Source organism: Tupaia chinensis, unplaced genomic scaffold, assembly GCF_000334495.1.
Source record: "Tupaia chinensis unplaced genomic scaffold, TupChi_1.0 Scaffold138812_1, whole genome shotgun sequence".
In the NCBI taxonomy this organism is placed as follows: domain Eukaryota; kingdom Metazoa; phylum Chordata; class Mammalia; order Scandentia; family Tupaiidae; genus Tupaia; species Tupaia belangeri.
In genome coordinates this window covers 500,811-521,095 of record NW_006198705.1, presented here as the reverse complement: position 1 = coordinate 521,095, position 20,285 = coordinate 500,811, and the positions used below count along the sequence as shown (strand labels likewise).

At 44.6% G+C, this 20,285-nt stretch overlaps 1 protein-coding gene across 1 annotated transcript in view; it reads right to left on the bottom strand.

Moving 5' to 3' along the window:
• WRNIP1 (WRN helicase interacting protein 1) overlaps window positions 1–20,285 on the bottom strand; it is a gene marked incomplete at its 5' end in the record, with an annotated part of 24,354 nt that extends 4,069 nt beyond the window's left edge. Inside the window, 4 exon segments of the mRNA XM_006161676.3 lie at window positions 5,054–5,283; window positions 15,931–16,172; window positions 17,531–17,722; window positions 20,088–20,285. Of these exon segments, the coding sequence (XP_006161738.2) occupies window positions 5,054–5,283; window positions 15,931–16,172; window positions 17,531–17,722; window positions 20,088–20,285 (862 nt within the window).

Genomic DNA, 20,285 nt, shown 5'->3' with positions numbered 1-20,285 from the left:
GGCCCCCCCCCCCTCCCCAAATAAGAGGAAGAAGGCACTGCTGGAGAAGCCCACGGCTGTCACTGGGCATATTGACAGACAGAGGTGAGGGGGGAGGGATGCTCACTTTAAGAGGTGATCCTCCTAGACCACAGAGGATCTTCCAGAAAAGAATGAGGGTGGAGGAGTTCTGTGTTCTGGTTCCGTCCTGCGCCCCCACTGTCTATTTGAGGAAAACCGACCACGGCCTGGCCACAGCCATCAAGACAGAATAAATGGCAAGGGCAGCTGTTGTAGCCCATCTGTTCCTCAATGTCACTTCCAGCTGTCTTTCTGATATTCGAACCCTGTGCTCATTTAAACCTCCCTCCACCAGGCTCTGCGGAATGCTTGCATGGCAGGATCCCAGGTACTGTGGCCCGCTCTCTCATCACTTGGGCTTTTCCCACAAGAACAAATCAGTGAAATGCACTTTTTAAAGAAATGATGGTTGAGATCAACGTCACCAGCACGGGATTTTGTGAACCATCACTGGCGTTGCATACATCACTATTTTCTGACCATCTTATTGAGGTTCAAGGGAGGAGGGCGTCCTTCTCATGAGAAAGCAGAGGGTGTTCTTATGAGTGCCCTTCCAGAGAAGCACCTGGCCTGTGCTCCTAAGTTGATGTTGTCAATAAGCCTTTGTTCTGCTAGGCACAGTAGCTGGGCCCCAGTAACCAACCCCAGCAGCTGACCATGCTAAGATGGCACCTGGCTGTTAGATGAAGACAAGAGCGGGCGATCCACAAGATGCTGGCCTATCCAAGGGGAAAGGCCCAACAGGCTGAACCTGGGACTTACCCATGGTGCCATCCCAGTTACCAGATTTCTGTGGACAAACTGAGTGCTCCTTGTCCCCGAGTTTCCCTAGTGAAGTCAGAATGCCACGGACACTGGCTGGAAAGAGGTCTTACTTGAGCTATGCATGGGTGTGACCTGCTCTCCCACCCCCTGGCCTGGGTGCCAGCTGTGCTCTGCTCCTCTGCTGGCTGGATGGATGGATGGGAAGAATGCTCTGGTCTACTTCTGACAGAGTTAAACTCCCCAACACAGACTACTTGTCTTCTCCCACCTGCACTGGGTCAATGTGAGAGGCAACTGCACCAAGATGGTGGGCAAGAGCCTGGGCTTTGCCCCAGACTGACCAGCCACAGTCATGTGCAAGTTCTCAACCCTTGTGCCTGAGGCTTGTTATCCATAAAATGGGCATAACAAGAGCCCTTGTTAACACTCATCACAGGGTGGTGAGTATTAAATAAATAATACTGGGTCGTTGGAAAAGTCATGAAGTATTTTCTCTGTGATTTTCAAAGGTGGTTTATTTATATAAAGAATAAAGACCAATCAATGATATACTGCCAGTTCTGTTTGATATCCTCTTGCTATCTTTCAGTGCACTTCGTAACTTCTCGTTCATAGAAGGACCTGTCTTTATCAGTGAAAAACTGAACTAGGTGCAGATTTACAGCCTCATCTGAATTGAACGTTATACCATGCAAAGTTTTGAAGAAAGCGAAACAAGTGGAAGTCTGACAGCACCAGGTCAGGTGAAGATGGGTGCGGCTACACAGCCCATCCAAGCTCCAATTATTCTGACAGGTCCTCAAATTTGTCATTGTGTTGCACTGTCATGATGGAACACAACTCCTTTACGATCAACGGGCTCTGGACACTTCTGGATGATGGACTCATCAGAGTGTCCATGTGCCAGCCGTACACATTCGATGGGTTATTTGATTCCTTGTGGGAGCTCAAAAAACATGACACCTTTAAAATCCCAGCACACTGAGAGGACAACCTTCTGAAGGTCGTCTGTGAGGCTGTTTGCGGCGAACCATCGCATGAAGGTCAAGACCGTTTGTGCACCACGGTGTCACAAACAATCCACTTCTCGTCACCAGTTATCAGTCACTCCAGAAGAGGAGTGTTCCTCATGCTCAATGAGCATATTGCAGGTGTTTATATGTGCTGTCAAATGACCTTGAGTTCATGAGGAATCCAAATACTGAGCTTCCTTAGTATCCCAGCCTCTTCAGGTGGTCATAAAGGCTTGAATGATGGATGTTCAATGTGACTCGATCAATGCCTTTATTTTGTTGTCATCGACCTCAGTGGGCCTCCCTAACCAAGAAGTGCTGTTGAGATCAAAATCACCAGCACTGTTTTTGGGCTGAATTTTGTGAACCAACATGATGTGTGTTCTTCCCTTTACAGGAGTGAAACAGTAGTGAAAATGCAGTTTGGTCTTCCATCTTCAACTTGATGTTAAGATCTCCAAAATTCAACCAACTCCCTAAAGTGTTTTTTTTTTTTTTTTTTTTTTTTTTAAGACTGAAGCCATTTTTTTTTTTTTTTTTTTTTTTTAGACTGAAGCCTGAACTGTCAGCTATCAAATGACATAGCAATAACATAGACGTGAATGACTCTAGTACTTCCAAAAACGAACTAGCGCCATCTGTTGCAAAACTCCGTCATGACCTTTCCGACAACCCCAAACATGCCTGGCAGAGAGTAAGCACTAGGGCAACATCCTATTAGCTTTAGACACTACTATTATGCTACGGCACCTGCTAATTCTGCTCTTATCATATACTGCTTTATAAGCTGCAATTTCACATTATTTAAAAAGAACCCCGATGTCAATGCATGGCAGAGAATTTGTCCTCATTTCGAAATTCCCCCGGCCTGAGGCAGAAACATTTGGATCCTACCAGGGAACAATTTGGAAAAGAGGTGACGAGGAACCTGACGTCACTCAGGTGGTGTGGGTTTTGTCTTACCAGATTTATAAAATGGTCCCAAAATAGAAAAGCAACAGGTTCCTAGAGCAGTGCTTCTATGAACCCAGTTTATGGAACAAAGCCTGTGAGACGACATTTCTCTAGGATTTGATCGTAGCTGTCTGGGTGCACTGTAGAACAGACGTGCCACAGTGGGGTGGGGTAAGAGCACCCTAACAGAAAGATGCAGAGACCATGCCCTTCCACGGCTGTGGCACCACGTGACCTCCACTGCCCCAGCCCTTGCTCACATAGCAGAGCTGCACAAGGTGATGCCCATGGTACACAGCTCCTACTGAGGCAACGTGGCGCAAGACGTAGAAACCCTAGGGCTGGGCACCTCCGTACAAACTCCAGGAGTCCCTGTGTGGGGAAGATGGCGCCCTTCTAGAATGTGCCATCAGGTTGTGCTCAGTGACAGTATAGGGGAGCAGGCCTGTAGGGCAACACAGGTGGTAGAGAAGGCCAGTTTTAGGAACCTGGATTCAAACAGCACTTTTACTGCCTGCTTTGTGAACCTAGGCAAGCTTTGTCACATGTAAAATGAGGATGATATTAATAGCAACTTCAAGTTATTTTGAGAATTAAAAAAAGGAAAACTGTCAGGTTGGCCCCATGGCCTAGTGGTTAAGGGAACAGGATCCCACATGGCCAGCCATAGTTTCAAGTTCCAGACCAGGTGGCTTGAAATATATGCCAGAAACATATGTCTACATGCCCCAAAGCCCAGGAGTTGGAGAAATAGAAGAGACTATGGCGTGACCATGTCCTATGGGGGAGAGAGGGTGCTTTCTCCCTCTGTCTCTCTCTGGTAAGTACATGTACCCTTTGACAAATTAAACAGAGAAAAGGAAAATCGTTTAAAAATACGCTCAATGATTGCCTGTCAGGAAATGTTATGTTACGTAGATGCTATCCGACAGTTTGATAAAATGTGGCAGCACGATCCCAGGTGGTCCAGGCCAAACAAAAAGCCTCTCTGGGACACCTACATGGAGAAAGGCCACCACTGTGGGCTCACAGAAACAAGGGAGAGCTCAGCACCTGGAAATTTCTTTTATCACTTAAAAATTGTTATTTTGTTCATCTCTCCAATTTTTGTACTGGACCAAAAACAGAAGTAAAGGAGGGCTGGACAGCTAGATGTTTCACTTGGTAACTTGTCAAGCATTCATGACATTCAGAAGCACACGCCACAAGGGAGAGCTGGCCTTCTGTGAAGGCCCTGCTGAGAGGCACTTAATGCCATAACGAAGGAGGGACCCTGTGTCCCACGTGTCCAGTGTGTCCTCCAGACTGATTAACACCCCACACCACCACGGTGGAGGTGTGATGAGGCTGAGGGGCTTTGGGCACCCCCAGGGTGTGCAGCAATGGAAGACATCCCCCAGTGCCTGGAAACGGTCATTCTGAAGGCCCCTCCATCTTCTCCTCTAACCAGTGAAGAGGACTCTCTGCCATTAGGAAATGCCACAGATGTGGCACAGCCTAAGTGAGACCTGGAATGCAAAACTGTCAACTTCCCTGTCTGGCAGGGCCTTCAAAGGTATGGGGAGATTCTGTCCACAGTAACTGTAATCCGACTCCAAGCAGAGCCACACAAATGCTCATGCACGAGAAACCCAGCCCTATCTACGGCAGGCTATCTTAATCTCCCACTTTACATAGAAACATGTAAATACGCTGTACTTAGGACAGTTAATATTGCCAGGTCACCGAATTAATAAGACCTAGCATCAGCTCTGATATCTGTAAATGCAGTTCTACACAAACAGATAAGTGCACAGCAAACAATTAAAATTTTAAAAAAGCTATCACAAAATGAAAACATCAAGATACATGTAAACTTAATTTTTAGTGTAGACTCCATAAATTACAAATTTTAACTCTCAATAAGACATTTACTGCAAAAGTCCTCATTACATACTGCCAATTGTAACTGAATGCATAGGCTTTCAAAAGTGCCCGTGCCTTACAAGGGAGAAGACCTAACTACCTTCCAAGATGCACGTGAAGCCTGCAACTGCAAACTCAAAACACCTCTTGATTCTTATCAGAACAGCAGCTTCAGCTTGATGCTTCTTTTCAGAAAGGTCGGCCCTGTGTGGGACGTTTAATTCAAGTACCAATATAGAGATCTAACTGAGAATCTCGAGCATGCTACGGACACAGTTGAAGGTCAGAAGCCTGGAGATGAGGATGCGTGTGCAGTTGCTTCCTCACGTTGCACTCTCCCGCATGCAGTGACTTACCTGCTCGGTCATATAAAATGTGAGACCGCTGGAGGCCTTCCTTCACATCGTTCTCAGTGACCAGAACTCTACTGGGAGAATAGCTTTGCCCGCTCTTCTTACAGAACATCTTCCTAGAGCTTAACCTGGCCAACACCGCCAGCTGCAGTCCATTCAGCCCAGCTCGGGCATCCCCGTCACTGAGGTAAGCCAGAGTGTCCACTGCTTTATCCTCGATGAACACGGAGGGCCTGTAACACAATAGACCACAACAGTTTCGGTCACACTTAGGTCACGTACGTCTCATTCTGCAGTGTGTCTTACTGAACCCACACTTCTCAGCATAGTCACCAATGATCTGCACTCAAGGCTTTTGCCTCTTATTTTAAACTCACGTTGTTAATAGTTAGGCATCAGGACAAAGAAGTGACTGTGTCTTAAGGGCCCATGAAGGTATCTCACTATATTTTATGGGCCACATGGATATTTCTCTGGATCTTATGAGTCACGTGGGTACACGTATCTACACTGTACGAGGGAATTGTACACTACGCAGGTTTACCTATTAAAGTTTGTGTGAAGCGGACACTGAATCTCCTCAAAGTTACTCTAGACACACAGTCACTCTGGTTCTACCCTACAAAATGGTAAAACTTCATTCAAAACACAAGCACCGGGAACCAGCAGTTAGCGTAATGGCTATGTCGCTGGACTCCCACGTAGTCGACCGCGGTTCGTGTCCCGGACCCGGTGGCTTAAAACTCACGCCGGGCGCGTGTGCGTGCGTGCCCAAGATCCCGAGAGGAGAATGGAGGATAAGGGATTGCGGCGTGACCATCCCCCCGGGGGGTGATTTCTCACTTTCTGTCTCTATGTCTCTCTCTGTCTGTCTGGGCGAGCGCACGCGCCCTACAGTGAAACCCCCGGGGGGTGATTTCTCACTTTCTGTCTCTATGTCTCTCTCTGTCTGTCTGGGCGAGCGCACGCGCCCTACAGTGAAAATCTCTCCAAAAAAAAAAAGAAAAAAAATTAAAAAAAAAAACCACAAGCACCTCACTGTTGCGTACGGAGAACGTGGCTCAGTCTGCTGAGACGAGTCTGCTTAGATGGTTCTCCACATAAAGAGACAGTATATCACACCCGAGCATTAGCTCTGAAAGGCTCCAGATCATGCGGTGCAATCCCTATTTTACAAACAACAAACCAGGTCCCCAGACACCTTGGGCACAGGAGGACTTAAGACCCAGGTCTCTTAAATCTTGGCCTGGGACATTTTCAGAACTGAGTAGGTTGCTTCACAGTGGGCATTAATCACACCAAATCTGATTCGCACAGGGTGGTTGAGGTCATAAACTTGGAAACTGCACAGAAGACTCTTCAAGAATTTAAGACCTTGGATAACGTTCATCTTTCTGAATGTTGGCACTAAAATTTATAGCCGCATTTCTAAATTCGGTCCTTCATAAAGAAGGCTGAAGTATGACTGGTTTTCAAGTCCGATTCAGCAAATTTTTCTATTACTAGTCTAGTCAGACCAGATATCTAACACAATTCACAACTTGAGGAGTCTTGGTAATTCCTGGCTGAGCTGCTAACTACATATTTGCAAAGCAAAAATAATTTTTCGAGGCTGAAATTTACCCATATCATCAACCACTTTCAGCTAAAAATATCTACAGTAATTAATAAGTCCATCAGGACTGGTTAAAGTGGTTACCTACACAACACACAAGCACCAGCTGGGCTGGGCTGAGGAGGGCGGTTCTGAAGTGGGTCCGGCTTCTTTGCTCGGATCAACACCAAATTCCTTACCATACACCCACCATACTACCTTGCCTGGTGTAGAACTTGAATAGCACAATTTGTATTTCATTCACTAGAAAATTTTCTTCTAGTATCTTAAAGACTGCTTTATCTTATTCTCTTATTTACCAAAGTCAGGATTTCCAGTGGTTTACTGTGGGTCTCTCATCACATGCAAGAAACCTGGCTTGTCTTAGCTTTATAACCAAATTCAGGCTGACCACTGACCACTGGGCCTGGGAGCCATCATTACAGCCTGAAGACCCATTCTCTTCCCTCCCTGATGGCTGCGGCCTGTAGGCAGAGACTTGACCAGAACACCCGGAAAACATACCCAGGCCACACACTGGCACTGTGTAAAGCCTACGGACCACTTCTTAACCAGAAATTGTTCAGCAGATTTTCTGGATGATGATTTGGAAGAAAACAATAGAACACATACTGGAAAATATTTAGGGAGACCAGCATCGGATGTGCTGGGAGGGACGGGGACACGCACAGCTGGTGTGTGCATGTGAACATGTGCTGGGAAGCACAACTGCCCGAACATCTCATTCCTGCCTAATCAACTACTATTAGGAATACATATTCATATTTATAATAATAAACTAATAAAAGGAATGCCTTCCATCCCTTGGGAAGCTTCCAAGCAATGAAAAGTCAGGAGGACGACTGAGGAAATAAAAGCAGGAGCCCTCATCAATCCTGGCTGAACCACACTGAGCCACAAGCTGGGCTGTTTATCGACCACATTCATCATCTCTCTATCTTGGTTAAATGCTGAGCCCCCAAAGGACAGCAATCATGTTCTATCTATTCTTTATATCCCTAGTGCTGGTAGATAATAGTATTCGTATTTACATAATGAATGAACTAACTGTAACTTTCTTACAATCTCAGTGAAACAATGATTTTTTAGAGTTATGTAACAAATATAAAGAAAACAATAAAGTCCCTATCTCCACCACCCAGAGGTACACTGTATCCTTTGTTGAACTTCATCCACTCATCCACGTACAGTCAACCTTCTAACTTTTTAAAAATTGCTTTAAGAGGTTTCTGCCATAGGGCATGTGCACTCATGAGAGAGAGAAAGAGAGAGAAAGAGAGAGAGGAAGGGAGGTGGGGGGAGATAGAGACAGTAAAATGGAAAGTAAGAAATTACTCCCCAGGGGAGATAACCACGCCACAGTCTCTTCCCCTCGGATCTTAGGCATGCATGCACAAATGCCTGGTGTGATTTTCAAGCCACCGGGTCTGGGACTTAAACCACAATCAGCCATATGGGGGTCCGGTGATGTAACCACCATGACATCTGCTGGCCCCTCTTAATGTTTTAAGTACAAGTATATAGTTTTACATCCTGTAACAAATAATTGTTTGAAAAACAAGTATACATACTTCTGAATATTGTTTTTGTTTTGCTTTGTTTGAGAGGCTTTTGCTATAGAACACGTGTGCTCACCAGAAAGACAGAGAGAAACGAAGAGACAGAAAGTGAGAAATCACCCCCGCAGGGGGGATGGCCACGCTGCAATCCCTTCTCCTCTCGGGATCTTGGGCACGCACACTTACGTGCCCAGCGTGAGTTTAAGCCACAGGGTCTGGGACTCAAACAGCAATTGACTACATGGGAGTCTAGCGATGTAGCCATTACGCCATCTGCTGGTCCCCTGAATATTCTTTAAAAAATACATTATACTAAATTTTAAAAGTAGACAGATGGAGAGGCCACCTATAGCTAGACTACCTTACCATCAGTACAGTCATTCACTGTAAACAATGTTTTGGTCAGTGACAGACTGCGTATAACAATGGTGGTTCCACAGTATTAGATGAAGGCCTACACACAGCCTAATAATGCCACAGGCTACCATCTAGGTTTGTGTAAGACACCCCGACTCTTGCACACACAATAAATTCACCTGATGACATATCCCTACTGTCGAGCAAAGCATGACTACATTCTAGTATACGTCCCTTTTCTATCGATTTGTCTCATGCGCATGTAGAGATGTGACGCGCTCTTGTGACAGTGTCCAGATAGGTGGCCTCAGATACCCTGGTACTTACTGTACTGCCTGCATTCCCCTTAGTCCTCGTATACAGTCAGGGAGGAGATCTTATGAATTAGGAGATAAGGCAACTAGCCAACTGCTCCACAGATTTATAAATAGTACACCGTAAATAAGTCCTTAAAAAAAAGAGTATGCCATTTATATGGTTGGAAAATAAGATCCTTCTTTCCATTTTTAAGCTCCTAATCAAAGTAGAAGTTGTTTTATTTATCTTGTTTGGAGTCACAGGGAATGGGGGAGCTGCCACAGCAAAAGTCACCCAAGCTCCCTCTGTCCCCCCTTCTTCCTCCTCTTGGATCTGATTCACATTCCAAACTTCGCCCCTGTCCAAAAGGAAAGAGTATTTTTAAACCCAAATGAATCTGTCAGCAACTCTGTTCAAGAAACAAAAGGAGGCTCCTGATGGTACCCAGAGAGTAACACGAAAATTCACTGTTAGCACTGTGAGGGCTGTTCTAAATGTTCTACTTAATATCCAATACACCTTCGGCCCTGCTTAGGTGACCTACATTCCGAAGGTATAAAATGAGATGTCCTAAAGTACCCCGAGATCTTAGAATGCAGAACATTCATGCCAAGAATGATGAAGGCATATCTGAATTAGTATTTACAAAACTTCCCACCACACAGACTATACACAAAGTATTTTCAAAGAGTGCTCTTATTTTAGAGAATTTAGCATTATTTTAAATTTAAGTATAAACTTATGAAGTATCTGACATTTAAAAATAAACTTCCAAAGGCAGAACAGTGTTAAATGAGGTGAATCTACTTTGGGGATAAATGCTATGATTTCATAGCAACCAACAAAGAATTAAATAATAGGGATTAAGTTAGGTTGTTATAATGTAATAGACGAATGCTACACAAAAGGGGGGAAATGGCTAGAATGCATTGCAAAAGATCGTATTCCCAATTAACAAGACCTAGAGACAAAGAAGACATGTGAGAGTCTAGCTTCCCTGACCAGAGAGAAAAGCTCTGACCTGAACAGAATATGGGAAGTTCCTCCTCTTTCCCCTTTTCTCTTCCAATGGCCTGTATCCTTTCCATTATTTTTCTAGTAGATGACATTAAAATTTGGAGTTAGTGTAATGGCTATGTTGCTGGACTCCCATGTGGTTGACTACAGTTCTAGTCCTGGACCTGGTGGCTTAAACTCATGCTGGGCACGTGTGCGTGCGTGCCCAAGATCCTGAGAGAATGGAGGAGAAGGGATTGTGGCATGGCCACCCCCCTCTGGGGGGGTATTTCTCGCTTTCTGTCTCTCTCTCTCTGTCTGGCGAGCACACGCGCCCTATAGCAAAAACCTCTCCAGAAAAAGAAAAAAAAAATTTGGAGTATACTACTTAGATGGTTGGATGTCTAAGTCTGTCAAGTATCCTTTAAGGGACAGAAAAAGATGACATAGACGAGGCCATGTAAAGATAGAGACAGAGACTGGAGTGTTGTAGCCGTAAGTGAGAGCATGCCAGATACCACCGATACTGGAAAGGACTCTCCTCCCAGAGCCTGTAGAGAAAGAGCAGTTTTGTAGAGCCCTGGACTTTGGTCTCCTGGCTTCCACAACTGTGAGGTTAAAGTCCTGCTGCTCTACTTTGTGGGAAGTTGTTCCGCCAGCCACAGAAAGCTTGTACAGGTTTGTTCTGGTTGCTGGTGTTTTGACGGTATTTTAATGAGCATTTCTTTTCCCCTTTAAGTTTATCAACTGTTCATTAATATACCTTTTATCTTTATATTAAAACAGCTATATTAATGTATTTTGATTTTTAAAAAGTTATTAATTTATCTGTTTATTTGCTGGGATTTTTTAAGACACTGGGTCTGGGACCTGAACCGCAGCTGGTCACGTGGGAATCCGGCACCTTAACCACCACACCACCTGTCCCTTTAATGTACGATATCAATGTTCCTTGTTTCGCTTATAGTAGAACATTTTTAAGAAAAATGATCAAAATCTAATGTAGCGCTAACTTTTTTCCTGTTCTGGTAGAAAAGATTATTTTTGAGAAGCAGGCTAAGTACTTTACACTTTTATCAAAAAAGGGGGAAAGTTCGCCGCATCCTGTTTGGGGGCCCTTTTGGCTTGGGTTCCCCTCTCCAGATGACTAGGGAAAAGCTGCAGGTTCAGAGTTAAGCCATGACACCCTGCACAGAACAGGCCCCACTTCTCTTCTCAGCCAGCTCCAGGAACTCTGCCAGCCACACAGCTGGTCAGAGGGCGACCACGGCTTCTCAGGTCACCCTCCTCATCCCCACGTGAGGGACTGTGATGTGGTCCACAACTGATTCTCTAAGGTTATCTTGAATATGCATGCCTCACATGCTCTGGGAATCTACAAACTTTCCAAATGGCTAGTGCAAGACAGCTAAACGCTAGTTTATTTTCAGCAGCACAAACTCATCCGATCTTCCCCTCGGCCTCTGGAATTAACCCAGTACACAGACAGCACGCTTTGCTGTTTGCATGTCTTCAAAATGCTTTTGAGAGAGCAAAATGCATGAAAACTGTTGATTAGCCATACAAACCAAGAGGCTTATGGGATACTGAATGCTTTCCTATTTCATCCAGTTAAGTTCTTTTTATCCTTCAAACTGAATTCAGCACCCCCTCATTCAGAGGCAAAATATTTAATTTCACATGTTCTAGATGCCCTCCTCCCCACCCGACCACCCTGGTGTCCAGCCCGATCGCAAGACGCGCAGGAAGCCCATCCAGCCTTTAGCATACATATCGCGTGCTCTCTAAAGGCACAGAACAGACTTTTTAACTTCCAGTCAGTGCCTAGCGTGCAGGACCTCCACCTACTACTGAATAAACATACAAAGGGGCCGACCTCATAGCTCAGTAGTTAAAGGAGCCAGCCCCCACACGGCGTTTATCAACTGTTCATTAATATACCTTTTATCTTTATATTAAAACAGCTATATTAATGTATTTTGATTTTTAAAAAGTTATTAATTTATCTGTTTATTTGCTGGGATTTTTTAAGACACTGGGTCTGGGACCTGAACCGCAGCTGGTCACGTGGGAATCCGGCACCTTAACCACCACACCACCTGTCCCTTTAATGTACGATATCAATGTTCCTTGTTTCGCTTATAGTAGAACATTTTTAAGAAAAATGATCAAAATCTAATGTAGCGCTAACTTTTTTCCTGTTCTGGTAGAAAAGATTATTTTTGAGAAGCAGGCTAAGTACTTTACACTTTTATCAAAAAAGGGGGAAAGTTCGCCGCATCCTGTTTGGGGGCCCTTTTGGCTTGGGTTCCCCTCTCCAGATGACTAGGGAAAAGCTGCAGGTTCAGAGTTAAGCCATGACACCCTGCACAGAACAGGCCCCACTTCTCTTCTCAGCCAGCTCCAGGAACTCTGCCAGCCACACAGCTGGTCAGAGGGCGACCACGGCTTCTCAGGTCACCCTCCTCATCCCCACGTGAGGGACTGTGATGTGGTCCACAACTGATTCTCTAAGGTTATCTTGAATATGCATGCCTCACATGCTCTGGGAATCTACAAACTTTCCAAATGGCTAGTGCAAGACAGCTAAACGCTAGTTTATTTTCAGCAGCACAAACTCATCCGATCTTCCCCTCGGCCTCTGGAATTAACCCAGTACACAGACAGCACGCTTTGCTGTTTGCATGTCTTCAAAATGCTTTTGAGAGAGCAAAATGCATGAAAACTGTTGATTAGCCATACAAACCAAGAGGCTTATGGGATACTGAATGCTTTCCTATTTCATCCAGTTAAGTTCTTTTTATCCTTCAAACTGAATTCAGCACCCCCTCATTCAGAGGCAAAATATTTAATTTCACATGTTCTAGATGCCCTCCTCCCCACCCGACCACCCTGGTGTCCAGCCCGATCGCAAGACGCGCAGGAAGCCCATCCAGCCTTTAGCATACATATCGCGTGCTCTCTAAAGGCACAGAACAGACTTTTTAACTTCCAGTCAGTGCCTAGCGTGCAGGACCTCCACCTACTACTGAATAAACCTACAAAGGGGCCGACCTCATAGCTCAGTAGTTAAAGGAGCCAGCCCCCACACGGCCAACCAGTTTGAATCCTGGCCCTGGCGGCTTCAAAAACGTGCTGGGCACGTGGATACCCCAAATCCTGACAGGATGGAGAAGTGGAGAAGGGACTGAGGTGTGACCATGCCCCGTTGTAGGATGCTTTTTCTCTCTCTGACAAGTACATGTACCTGAAGCGGGAGAGGGAGACGAGGGGTGGAGGGAGAGAGAGGAGAGGGAAGGGAGATGGAAAGGGAAGGGAAGGAAAGGAGAAGATTAAAAAAAAAACAAAAACTTCATCTCACTCTTCTGGGAACTTATCCTGTATACGTGTATACTGTGCAAAAATTCACAATTTGTCAGGTAGAGTACTTGAGGAACTGAATTCTCACGCAGTGTACGTACGAGCACCATGAACTCCAAATCCAGTAGCCTGCTCGCCTCCTCTCACACGCAGCCTTCAACAGCCTCGCATGTCTCTAGCTGCTACCTACAGCTCCAAAACGTGACATAGGATACAAACGTACACTCACAGCTTCCCAGAGAGAGAAAGTAATTGTTAGGTCATTTCAAAACTCATGACGTACTTCTCTGTTCTTCTATGCAAAAATACATCGTGACTTTGCTGACGACCCAATATTTGGAGTTAAGTCTTTGCTTCTGAGAGAGTTCGTATAGTCAAATATGACTCATGTGCCCAAAAGGGATACACTGCTGCTATTAGTCAATAGGTATTGGAAAGTAAAATTTCACCTAAACTAATTCAAAGACATCATCATCTAGTCTAAATCGTCTATGGCAGCTTAGGTGGCAGGTTCTTATACCAGGGAATTGCTTATGATGTGAGTTCCTTCTGTAGCTTGTGACATCTCCAAACTTAACTTTTTGTCAGAATTGCTAATAAGCAGCCCAATCAATGAATCTACACTTAATATTCTTTCATTTCACTCTGCTTGTTGCTGAGGAAAAGGGTAAGAGAATTTGAGAAAAAGGCTCTTGACACCTGGGCAATTGTCCCTTAAATCTCTTTTTGGACTATACCATGAAACAAAAATATTAAAGCATACTGAAATCTAAAATGTATTCACTGACTGGCCACTACCAAGCTAGGGAGCCACTCCTGAGACATGAACAAGAAAGACAACTACTGTCCTCGCAGTCCTCCCAGGAAGACGGGAGGAAAGAGGAAACAAGAAGACAGACAGCTGTCATAAATAAGGCCAATTCCAAATGAGCCATAGTGGAAAAAGCAAACCACCTACTGGGTGTGGGACGTTTTCTGTGACTGAGATGTAATTTCAGCAGACTAAAGAATCACCAGTTCATTTCTGGATCAGGCTCTCAGTTTCGGTAACTAAAAGGAATCTCGATTCTTCTATTCAGTCCTTATAACTTCATCACACCTGAAACCACCTGGGGACCTTTTAAAATGGAGAACTCCTTCCCGTGAGGATGAGCACAGTATTCTTCCACCCTTCTCATCTCACGTAAAATTCAGTACGGCAGTGACTAGACAGGAGAGAAATCCTCAGGGTATCTGAGCAACTTGATCCCATGAAGTGACAACAGAAAAGAAACAAAAATTCCCCTAGAGAAATAAAAGCACAGGTAATAAAATTGTAGATGCAATAACCAGTACACGCGCGCGTGTGTGGGGGCTCTTGAGACTATGTTAGAAAACCTCTCCCTTTTTCTTTGACCTTGCCTTTACCACATGGTTAACTGGATCTGGATGAGAATGTAGTCGCAGGGAAGCTATTCTAGACACAAGGAGCTGGCAGGAGCCTCTGCGAGACCCCAGCAGATGAAGGGCTCCCAGGTACCAGTACCCGACTGAGCCCAGCAGGGCCACACTTTGTTCTGGTGGCTCGCCCGTCACTGCCACACTCTAGAATGAGCATCTGCATCTGCCCAGGGGGCCACTGCCAACTGTTTCAAGGTTTTCATGAGGTAGGGAATTCTTCCCACATCTGAGACAGGCAAACGGGAGGCCAGAAACACAGGGAGAGCTGCTGAAACTTAAACCCCGAGCCTAAAACTATGCCTTGTACTTTAATCCTCACAGAACAGTGGCTCCAGAACTCGGCCTCTGGGCAGGCGCAAGCAGCTGTGGGCCCACAGGAGGAGGAGGTGAGCCAAGGCCCTTCCTCGGGCCAGATTATGTTCAACCAAGACATGCGCCAGCAACATCAGAGAATATGTCCTAATAGAAGTAAAGGGGATCTCTTACTCCGAGCCGTCAAATTACACACCCACAATGCTGAAACAGACCACCTGAAGGGCAGGGACAGCCTTGAAAATGCCTTGTAAGCTAAAATTACTTTACTTCCATGGAACTGAGTTTGACCAAGTGTGCATACTTTTACAGCTAGTTACACTGATTTCTACTTAATACTTCTAAAGGAACAGTAAATTGCATGGAAAAAAACAAGACACTAGAATCTGAGAACAAATCCCAGAATATTTGTACATAAAGTCTAAGAAGTCTGTAACAGTACTTCAAAAAGTCCATGAGAAAATGGAATTCAAGATTGAGTTGATTTTGGTGCAAAAAAAATTCAAAACCCATGCATTGTTTCTTCATGAACATATTTTCCATAAACTTTTTGAAGACCCCTTTCTATTTATCTGTTTATTCTATTCAGTAAGGGAGACAAAGCCTTTAAAATAATCCATAAGGCTTCCTAGAGTCTTGCAAGCTTTTAAAAACGTGTACTAGGATGACAGTCCCAGGCATAAAACAAACACTTAAGATGAAAATAATAATGTTAAAGCTTGAAGAATTACAGACATAGCTATAAGGGGCAAGAAAACAACAAGTGTCCACAGAAATCCCTGTTGGTATAACTGAGCCTTCCCTACTCTCTTTCATTACTGGCAGATCCACATTTCTTCCCTGTCCCCGCCCTCTCCTTACTGATGCCTGGCCTTTTCTGGCCCTCTGCCAAGAGATTCTCCCGGAGGCCCGTGCCACCAGGACCGCGCACACAGTCAACTTACTCAGAGCTGCTGTTGCTGCTGTGGCTCAAAGGGTCAGTGGGCCGGCTAGAGTCTAGGACGTGGATCCCCAGCGAGTTGATCGCTCGCATTAAAATAGTCACCATTGCCTCTACTGGTAGCTTCTCAAGAACAATCACCCGACAGCGGCTCAGAAGAGCAGCGTTGACCTGGAAGGAAGGGTTTTCAGTGGTTGCCCCGATCAGAGTGATCGTCCCACATTCCACGTGCGGAAGGAAAGTGTCCTAATCATGGGAGGAAAACAAAAGAAAGTGATTCCAGTTAACGGCCATCTGCAAAAACCCATGTAAGTTGACTATCCATTCCTTCCTCTTCCTGCTTTCTATCTTTAGAGTTCAGAAATAGTAGCTTTATAGTCACTGACTATGGATGCAACATTTTGGAGAGTACAACTCTTGCTTTCCAATCTGTAACATGTCTTCTATCTTCTGGAATGGTGGCGTGTAAGCCTCTCTGAATTCTAATTTAATTTTGACACAAGTGATCTGACACAAGTGACTTCTTAAAAAGTATCTTTTACCCAAGACTGAACTAGCTTATGTGTAGCAGCTGTTTATTAACAGAAGAGAAAGAAGATACAAAAACAATAAAATAAAATCCTCCCTCTTCCATGTCAAGTACTCAATCTGATTGTTACTCTTCCTAACAAACTTGGTGAAATGTATAACCACCAGATGCTTGTCTTCCGAGAAAGAGATACTAAGGAGTCAATGGTCCTATAGAAGCCTAGAATGTTAACATGCAGCCAGAACTCTAAAGAGCATGACTATTCAAAAAGATACATATGGGGGGAGAGGAAAAAAAAAAAAACTTAATAGGACTTTGTGAAATACTTCTTTCTAGGTTTAAACTGCTGCAACAAAATATATTAAAAAAGAATATGCCTGGAAAGAACCTTTGATCTCTAGGGAAAAAAATCTAAAAGTGGCTTTGTTTATAAATTGTGTCCAGGTTACCCGCTGATGATATGGTATTATCTTTGACTTTACTACATTGTATCTGTGCTGGGAAAAATAATGTGCACTGTAAAGATGTACAGAGATAACATGTAAGTTGTAAGAATGTCTAAAAAAAAAAAAAAAAAAAAACTGTATCCAGAAACCCATCTAAGTAAATAATGACCAGATCTTGTAACATTTATCTTGATGAGAGCCTAAAGTCACAGAAAATAGACTCTTTAATTTTGAAAATAAAATACTCTATGGGGAGAAATCAATAATATTAAAATAAATTATTTTAAAATCAAACTGCTCACAATGACTCCAAATATTTAGCTTAAACATTCTTAATATTGGAAACTTTACTCAAAGCTACTTTTCTGATATGTATAGTTCAGGAATACATCAACCATTTCACTCATCAGAGAAAGCATTTTCTTGTCAACAAAAACCACTAACCAAAAGCATGGGGAAACGAGCTTCAAACAGGGTGACAAACCTATGCTACTTTGCAAACAAAATGAATGATGATAAAGACAGTCTCAAACATTTGTTTAGTGCTTTATAGTTTTTAAAGTGATCCCAAATACTTTTTTGCTATTTTACGTTCACAATAACCAAAAGGTAGAAGAAAATTAATATACCTGCTGAGACTTATTGAACCGATGAATCTCATCAATAAAAAGGATGGTTTTCCTTTTGAAAAAGCTCTTTTCATTTTGAGCTTGTTTTATGACATCTCTCACATCATTTGTCTTGGCATTTGTTGCAGACAGTGTCACAAACCTTATGCTATGTTTCTTGCTGTTGTTGGCTATGATGTGAGCCAGCGTGGTCTAGAAAAGATGACACAGTTTGAAAAGCTGATCAGACACAGAGAGTGGAGCTCATGGGTACCACCACAAGCAGCATTACCATTATTTACCAAGCAACTTTCTGAAGGATGCTTGGCAGCACAGATACAATCTAAAATAGTATAATATATTTAAAACACTTTAAGATCTCCAACATTACAATTTACAAAAATATAAATGAAACAGGAAAGTAGCTAAACCTTAGGCTACTTAGAGACCTTTTGTCTCTAACCCCTTTTGATTCCTTATCGGGGACTCCTTAAGATCTTTGGAATCCCAGTAAAGACTGGCTGTCTTGATTTAGCAGAGCCTGGGTGACAGCTGTGACCTTTCACCAAAGAGAAAAGTCTCCCTCTTTCAGCCAAGAAAGCATTGCTGAACAACATGAGTACAGAACTGATCATAGAACCACAGACTGGAAGCCTGGCTGAGCAGCTGAGAGGAGAGTGAGGGAGCCTTTTTTTTTTTTGGAGAGGTTTTTGCTATAGGGCGCGTGTGCTCACCAGACAGACAGAGACAGACAGAGAGATAGAAAGCGAGAAATCACCCCCCAGGGGGGATGGCCATGCCGCAATCCCTTCTCCTCCATTCTCCTCTCGGGATCGTGGGCATGCATGCACACACACCCGGCGTGAGTTTAAGCCTGCCAGGTCTGGGACTCGAACCGTGGTTGACTACGTGGGAGTCCAGCGACATAGCCATTACGCTAACTGCTGGTCCCAGGGAGACTTTGAGCTGAGAGACCAAAGACACTGACCTAGCATTTGAGAGGGCTGCAGGCCACTTCTGAAAGTCTATTCTACAAAAAGATGAATACTAATACTATGATCATACTAGCAGTAACCAGAAAATAGAGAGCCAAGAAAAGCACTTGACATACACCCAATAAATATGCCTATGTTTTAATGTTATATTATTGTTAAGCATGTGAACAACGAAAAAAGGAAGTCTTCTTAATGAGAGGGTCAATTTTGCTTCTGAATGAAAAGGCGGGACTTTATCTTCCAAAAGCTGTATGGCACCATTATGCTTCTCCACCAAATCCCAACCTGGCCACCCTTTGGGATCAGGCTCCCATGTCACATGCCTGGGTTCGCAACCAACCACCTGACTGAGCACCTCACTAAATCTCCCGAGGGACCAGCATCTTCTCTATGCTCAGCCATTTACCTCCCTAGGGACCATCAAAAGCTGCTTATCCACACTCCTGATTTTTGTAAAGACTTCTTGCACCACTACTTAGACCACTACTGCTCAATCCCCTACATGGGGCTGAAACGGAATCGTTGGGGCTAGATGTCAGCAATTCCAACACCCACACAGAATGTTATTTGGTATAGACCTGACTTATTCCTGGTCAAAGGGAATGCGTACGTGTAAATAAGAGGCAAAGAAAGAATGATGTGCCTTCCGGGACCTGAACTAAGGGACTGTGCTTAAGTTGCAGGAGATGAAGGTCGAAAAGAAAAACATCACAAAAGATCTCATGCAGGAAGGAATCAGAACCTGAAAACTGCAAGAGCTCTTCACGCTGATCTTGAATCCTTCCTCTCACTCACTGGTGGTCACTCTCGTCCCTCTTCCTAGGGATGAAAGAGTATCTTATATTTAAGTACCTCTAAGCTTTCTCTTTTTTCAGGCTTAACTTCTCCACTTTTTCTCCAGTGCTCTAACAACACATTTTCCTGACTCACAACATCCCCACTGTCCTCTTCTGAACTTGTGGTTAATCCCTAAGGAAGGCATATAGAAACGGACACCCAAATGCACTGATGTTTCTTCTCTAAAGGAAAAGGCAGTAGGAGAAAGTTATGAAAACGCTAGCTCAAAATGACTTGCCCCCCAAAATGTTTTCATAGTAGTCCTGTGAAATAGATTCTCCAGAAAAAAAATAAAAATCAGTCTGTTCCAGTGGGAGAGGAATGAAGCATAATAGAAAAATAGCGCTACATTTTTTTTTTCCCCCAAAGCTGAGCCCACATGTGTACAAAGGGGTCAGTAAAAGTCTCGGAGCTGGGGTAGGGACCCAACGTAACACAACAGTAGATTCAACTGAAGAGTTCTTGTCTTCTTATAAACTTATGAACTCAAAGACATCTCTCGGGAAACCACCAGCAAGTGTGACTCAAGAAAAGGAGGGGGTGTGCCTTTTTCACGCCCATCACAGACGCCACCTGCGGACCAGGCAGTGCCCGGGCTCAGGCTCACACGTGCCCGCAAGCCTAGCGGGATTCTTCACCAGCCGCCATCCCGTCGCCTCTGGGAAGCATGCGCGGCTCTGGGCCGTTAGCTCCGTCCACTCGCCCAAAGCAATCCGCGGGGGCCCTCGGGCGGAGGCGGCACTCACCTTGCCGCAGCCCGGCGGCCCCCACAGGATGAGCGAGGGGATCTCGTTGGTCTCCAGGAGCGAGCGCAGCAGGGTCTCCTGCCCCACCGCCCTGCTCTGCCCGATGTAGTCCTGCAGGGTGTCGGGACGCATCTTGTCGGCCAGCGGCTTGCCCTCCAGCATCTGCCGGATCTCCTCCGCCGCCAGCGCCCGCGAGTG